The 7,192-nt window shown below is 41.6% G+C and overlaps 1 protein-coding gene across 1 annotated transcript; it reads left to right on the forward strand.

The window, feature by feature from the left end:
• Positions 1-242: 242 nt before the first annotated feature.
• On the forward strand, positions 243-6,293 carry EAH_00045580 (hypothetical protein, conserved; the record flags this gene model as incomplete). The annotated part of the gene is made up of 7 exons (XM_013391586.1): positions 243-369; positions 737-864; positions 1,422-2,053; positions 2,528-2,624; positions 3,956-4,039; positions 4,444-4,749; positions 5,112-6,293. Coding segments are annotated over 7 exons (2,556 nt in total), but the record flags the coding sequence as incomplete, so codon positions are not given.
• Between the last annotated feature and the right edge of the window lie 899 nt (positions 6,294-7,192).

Here is a 7,192-nt window from a genome sequence, read left to right on the forward strand (position 1 = left end):
CTACCGTTTAGGGTTTAAGGATTCAGCTTTAGGGTTTAGGGTTTAAGGCTTCAGCTTTAGGGTTTAGGGTCTAGGGTTTCAGGCTTAGGGTTTAGGGTTTGAATCTTCAGATTTGGGGCTTAGGGTTGTTAAGGGTTTAGGCTTATTTAGTGTTGCGCAGATTTATTTAGGGTTATTTAGGGTTATTTCGGGCTATCTAGGGTTTAGGGTTTAGGGTTTAGGGTTTAGGGTTTATGTTTCAGGTTGCAAAGAAGAGCGGGACAAAGAAGTTGTATTTTCCCGTGCACAAGTTTGGGTTTGATCGGGGCTATGAACTGGCAGTGCAAACGCGAAGAGACCATTTACTAACTCCGAAGGTCTCTGTAGCTGGTGAGAGACAAAATATTTAATAATTATAATTATTATTTTACTTTTACTGCTGCTGGTTGCTGCTGGTGGTGGTTTGGTGCTGTTGCTGTACTTCTGCCTCTTTCTCCTCTTCTTCTTTTACGTCGTCGTCTTTTTCATGTTCTTTCTTCTGTCTTCTTCTCATTCGCTGTATATATATATATATATATATATATATACTTGCCGCTCGTCCAGCTGTGTGCGCTGTATTTTCATTTGCATGCATTTGTAAATATATGCATGTATGTATATTATGTATTTGTTTATATGTATGTATAATATGTACCATATGTATTGATTAGTGCATGCAAGTGCATCTTTCTGTTGTCTCTTTCTCTCTTCTTTTTAGAAAAAACCTCAGAGGCTTCGTCGGGGGTTCAGTCAAACAATGCGGCGCAGACAGCTGCTAAAGAAGAGGGCTCAGCTGTCTCTGCACTCCAGAGAGGGAGACCGCAAAAGTCGAAGAGAAAACCACAGGTAACATATATATATATATATATATATGTTCTTACATACATGTGAAATTCCTGTGTATATACTTTTCTGTAGACGTACATATGCATATGCATTATATATATATGCATAGCTGTCATATATATATATATATGTATATATATATATATATATATATATATATTGTATGTACATATATGTCTTTACATGCATGCATGTGTTTGTATTGATGCATCTATATATATATATGTATATATACATATATATACACGTATTTATGTACGTACTTGTATGAGTGAAATATATCAGTAATAACCCCCAGTGTTGTGTATATGCGTAGTATATATATAGAGGAGGAGTTCATCTGTACGTATTGATGAGCATATATGAATGAAATTGCATGCATGCGGAGAACGAACAAAATTGCAAGCAGAATGAAGGTGTGTACATACACCCCGCCGGGAGGTAAATTGTCTGTACGTGGAGGAATGCATGCATACATTCATGTTGTCTTTTTGTGTTTATTACAAGTGAGAATAGAAGGAAAGAGGTGAATACTTTTGCTACTTTTGCTGCTGCAGGACACATTCCCAGAAGACAGAGATAGTGCACTTGGGGGCGGTGCTGCAGGCAGCAAGCAGCAGCAGCAACAGCAGCAGCATCCGAACTATAGACTGCAACAGCAGGTGCAGCAGATGCAGGCGCAGCAGCAGCAGCAGCAGGGCCTGGGGCAGCTATTAACACAGCGGGAAGATGCTGTAAGAGGCAGCAAAGCAGAAGAAGCAGCAGTTTCTGTTTCAGCAGCAGCAGCAGCACTGTCTCCCAGAGCCAGCCCTTGTGGTGTCTCCAGTGAAGACCTCTCAGGAGCAGCAGCGGCAGCGTCTCCGTCAGCAGCATGCATTTTATCACCTGGTGCATCTCCTGCTTCTGTTCCTTCAGCACCATCACCCTCACCAGCAACAGCAGCATCAGCAGCATCTGGTGCTGCTGCTGCTGCTGCAGCTACAGCTGGAGGTGGGGTTGGTGGTGGTTTAGGAACAGGCTCTTGCCCTGGAGTAGGTGAAGCCCTTCATCGTTTAAGTCTTTTTCGTTTAGAAACACTCGGTATACAAACACCAGTTAACCCAGAGAAAACACCTAAAGATGCAATTCGCCTTGCAGAGGCTTTGGGGCCTTTTCCCCCTGGCATTCGCTTCGATAAATCCACATTCAGGTAATTATATATTAAACATAACCAACAACATTTTCATATAGTTGTATATATATTATAATATATATATATATGTATAAGCATATGATATACCTGCGCACATGTATATATATATGAATATATATATATATTATGTATGTTTGTATATACTTGTATGTGTATAATCATACAGTTCAGTTCCTCGTGTTCATGTGCATCATATATATATATATGTATATATGTACATATATTTTTATGAATATATAATAGACAGAAACATATATATATATACATATATAAGCAGATATATATATATATATATGTATATGGGTGGCCTAAACCCTCTTTGGTTTTTTCTGGTGGTTGATTGTTTGTTACTGCGATTATTTGTGTTGTTGTTGGTGCAGCTGCTGTTGTAGCTGTTGTGCTGTATTGTTGCTGTTGTTTAGTGCTGCATTGATATTCTTTTTCTCTCTTTTTTTTTGTTTTGTTCTTCAGATGGTTTGCATTGTTTAGGGATAAAGCAACAGGAGCAAAGAGAGCCAAGACATTTACCGCGAAGATGTATGACGGATGCATCTTTAAAGCTTATGATGCATGTAAGACAGACAAAACAAAAAAAACAAGAAAGAAGCATTTATTCAGTGGTTTCATACTTCGTCTGCTGTCTATACTCCTTTGGGTCGCTTGCCGCTTTCCTGCTGCTGTTGCTGCTGCTGCTCCTGGTAGTGCTGCTGGTGCGGGTGCTGCTACTGCTGCTGAGGTTGGTGCTACTGTTACTACTGCTGATGCTGTTTCTGTTGCTGCTGGTGGTGGTGTTGCTGCAGCTGCTGCTGGTGCTGCTGCTGGTTAGTTGTTTATAAGATAAACAGAAAACACACACTGTACTGGGGTTTCAGCGGCTGCTGCTGCTGCTGCTGCTGCTGCTGCTGTGGCTGTACACAAACGTATATATAATTGTATGTGTATATTATAGTACATATATGCGGCATACAAAGCAATACGAGGAAACGGGAGATGGTTTGCTTTTTATGATTAATTTTTAAAGATAATTAATGCATTTCATAGAGAACATAAAGCTTCTCATTATTTTCTTCTTTCATTTATAGTTAAATTTATTTTTTGTTTTTGTTCGCAGGTTTGCGTTTTTGCTCGTCGCATATTATAAAGCCAGTGGAAGGAGCGAGGCCCGTCTTGCTGGTGTGTTTGTCTATTCTTTATTTATTTATTTTTCTCTTTCTCTTTTATGTGTTTGTTCGTCTCTTCCTCTTGTTTGTTTGTTTGTTTAATCTTTCATTCCCTTGTTTGTTTCTTCTGTTTGTTTGCTTGTTTTGTTTTTTGTTTATATCACCCCTTTTAGGTTGAGATGCAACTCTTCTTTTTGTCTGTTTGTTTGTTTGCTTTTCTTTTCTACCTCTTGTTTGCGTTCAGCTGTTTGTTTTGTTTGTTTTGTTTCGTCTCCCTCTTTCTCCTCCTAGTGAAGTATAACTTTTTAAGACAAATTCGTGCATCGTTTTGCTGTCTCCTCGAATCAATACTCTCTCCAAACGCTGCAGCAGCAGCAGCAGCAGCAGCAGCGTTTATATGCATGTACACACACGTTGGTTTACACAAATATGTATATATATATATATTTATATATGTGCTTCTGTATGTATAATATATATATATATATATATAGTGATGAAGAATGAGGATTGACGAGAGTGGAGCTGTCTGTACACCATGCACATTTGTTTGTTTGTTTTTTTAGGATTGTTCTTCTGGCCTTGATTTACCTAAAGAGACATTCACACCTTGGAGGAATCCAGCAGGTATATTTGTTAACATATAATAAGTGCATTTCCTGATGAGCGTTGAATTCTTTTCTGCATGCCCTTGATCAGTGTTTAGGGTTTAGGGTTTAGGGTTTAGGGTTTGTGCGAGGGTTTTCTTGCAGAGGACGGCATTCGCACGCCTACGAGGACGGGGAGGGAAGAGGAGGCGTTGAAGTACTTCAGGCCTTCTCAGGTTTGTCTTTTGCTTTTAAATAAAGTGTTTTTTCTTGATAACAGGAAGATATATTATTTTGTTGCCCTTAGGTCTACATAATAAATATATAGATATATAAGTATATACAAAAATATAGATTATATATATAATATGCGTATATGCAATATGAAAGCCTATTTTAATATTCTCGTTCTGTAAGTATGCGTATATATATTATATGTATAAACATATATATGAGATTCATCTTAATATACATCTATATGTACATTAAGTATGTGGGGAGCACGTCTGTGTTATTGCACATATATGTAATTATAAATGCTGCGCTCTGCGTTGCTTGCGCTGTTCCTGTAGCTGCGGCTGCTGCTGCTGCTGCTGTTTGTATTACTGTTGTTGCCTTTGCTGCTGTTGCTGCTGCTCAGGCTATGTTGGGGGACACTGTGAACAGCAGCAACAACAACAGCAGCAGGTTGCTGCTGCCTGCAGAAAATGCAGCAAATATGGAGGGTGTAATCCGCAAGCGTATGTATGCAGCTCGGGGGCCCTCTTCCCCCGCACCTGCTGCTGCTGCTGCTGCTGCTGAGGGGGGCCCCTATGAACAGAATAAAAGCACTTTATCTTTCCGGCTTAATGCAGAGATAGAGAAAAACAATGCAGCAGCTTCTTCTCCTGCTGCAGAGCGAAGCGATTTCTTAGAAGATAATGATATCTTTGATGCACTCATGCCTGTATGCAACCAAACTCTAAACCCTATACCCTACACCCTAACTCCGGCAGACGAGCGTTTTAGACAGGATAGTCAATAGTAATGGTAGTAATAATTAAAAAAATAAACGCACAGTGTGCATGCAGCAAGCGGCACAAAAGGAAGTTCTAGCATGAAGAGAAATATATATATATATATATATATATGCGAATAGATATACACATTAATATATATATGTCTATATATATATATATATGGATGAATGAATGAATGGGGGAGAGTATGTTTATTGCATGCAAATACGAATATATATATATATATATTTTAAGACAAGTGCATGACTATGAGTTCTTTTGTTTTATTTTTGTTTTTGTTTATTTATAGGGAAGAAGCACCAGACGTCGCTCAAGGCGTTTAGCAGTGGGAAAGCGAAGAAAATTTCAGTGGGGTGTTTCAATTGAAGATATTATTTATTCAGGAGGAGAGGGAGAGGGGTCCCCTTTAAGTTGCGGTGTATCTGCAGTAGAGCTTGCATTAATAGAAGGCGGAAGAAAGTATTCACAGGCACCGCTGCACGGATTCAGCAGCAGCAGCAGCAGCAGCAGCAGCAGCAGGGGAGTGAAGGTTGTAGGAGAAACGATTTATAATTGCAAGTGCTGCTTTGCTGCTGCATGCGATGATTGTCTTGATTTGCTGCGCTGCAGTAATTTTGAGTTCTGTTTGCAGTGCTTACCGCAGAAAACTAGATTAATGCTGCGCTCAGTCTTGTTGATCTGCCTAGACACCCTAATTGCTGCTGTATTAAAGAGACTGCATTACTCTCGTGAAGATAAATGGAGACGATGCGTAGCGCTGCAGCAGCACAGGGATAAAGTCGTGCATGCAAAATTGTGGGGTCCAGATACCCGAACACCGGCAGCATCAGCAGCAGCAGCAGCAGCACCAGCAGCAGCAGAAGCAGCAGAAGCATTGCCGGCAAAGAACCTGAGTGAACTCCGATTAGAGGCATCAACAACCTCTATACTCGCTCTGCAAATACCTGCTGATGCTACTGCTGCAGCAGCAGGGGAACAGCAAGAGCAGGAGCAACAGCAGCAGCAGCAGCAGCAGCAGCAGGAACAGGAGCAGGAACAGCTTCAACAGCAGCTGCAACAACAGCAGCAGCAGCAGCAGCAACAGCAGCAGCAGCAGCAGCGTAAGCAACATCGTTGTTGGGGGGAGGTGCTTCCTTATTTGCATGCGTTTTGGCCTTTTGTAGAGCAGCAGGAATTACCTGCAGGTGTTGATGTTTGCGTTATTTCTTCTTTGCTTGAACAGCTACATGCAATAGCAAGAAGAAAACCCGAAAAGTTTGCACAGTATCCCGTGCTGTTTGAAATAGAACGAGTTGGGGGAGAGCTTGCATGCGCTGCTGCTGCTGCCGCTGCTGCTGCAGGGTGCAGCAACAGCAACAGCAGCAGAAACATCAATGACAACGCATGCAGTATATGGGGTCGATGGAGTTCAGATGATGAAAACGAAGAACCTGCCTATACACTTGGAGGGGGAAGCCCTCTCTATGGGTAAACGAAAATATTTTTATAGGACAGATAAACAAAAATATATTCATGCAGCAGGGCTAGTAAATATACAAGCCTTGCTGCGGCTGCAGCAGCAGCAGTTCCACCAGTGCCTGCAGCACCAGGTGCAGCAGGAGCTGCAACAGGAGCTGCAGCCAGTGGACAGAAACAGCAGCAAGAGGGAAGCAGCTAGAGCAGCTGCAGCAAAAGCAACAGCAGCAAGAGCAGCAAAGAAATGACAGGATGAACAGCAGCATCCTGTTCAGGCGCAGCAGCAAGAAAAAGCAGCAGCAGCCACAGCAGGAAGAAGTAAGTAGCAGCTGCAAAAGCAGCAGCGGGAGTAGCTGTAGCAGTAACTGCAGCAGCAAGAGGGAAATAGCAGCAGCAGGATCAGCTGCAGCAGCAGCAGATGGGAATAAGAGAGGAGCTGCTGCACCGTCAGTTAGATAAAATGGTTTATTAAAGCTTGAGTCACGTGCATGCATCCTGTACAAGTGTTTGGGGTCTATCGTATGCATGCATGCATACATGCATGCATGCTTTTTGTTTTCGTATAAAAACAGCAATAGTACAAATGCATTATCATTGTCAATTCCTTTTACAAATGCAGTACAGAGGGAAAAACAAACAAAATCGCCAGTGCTATGCAGAAGCATGCATGCATGCATGCGCGCATGCATGCATTATGCATGCGTGTATGTGCATGCATGCATGTAGGTTTGCTTGCGTGCATCTTATTCATACATATGCATGCATGCATGCACATTATTCATTCTAATGCATGCACGCGTGCAACTTACTTATGTATATAAGCATACGCGTGCATGCATATGCATGCATGCATATGCATGCATGCATATGCATGCATGCGTATGCATGCATGAAGTCTCTCCCCGTCTGCGGAGA

This window comes from Eimeria acervulina, genomic scaffold (genome assembly GCF_000499425.1).
Source record: "Eimeria acervulina Houghton genomic scaffold, Eah_scaff655, whole genome shotgun sequence".
Classification (NCBI taxonomy): Eukaryota; Apicomplexa; class Conoidasida; order Eucoccidiorida; family Eimeriidae; genus Eimeria; species Eimeria acervulina.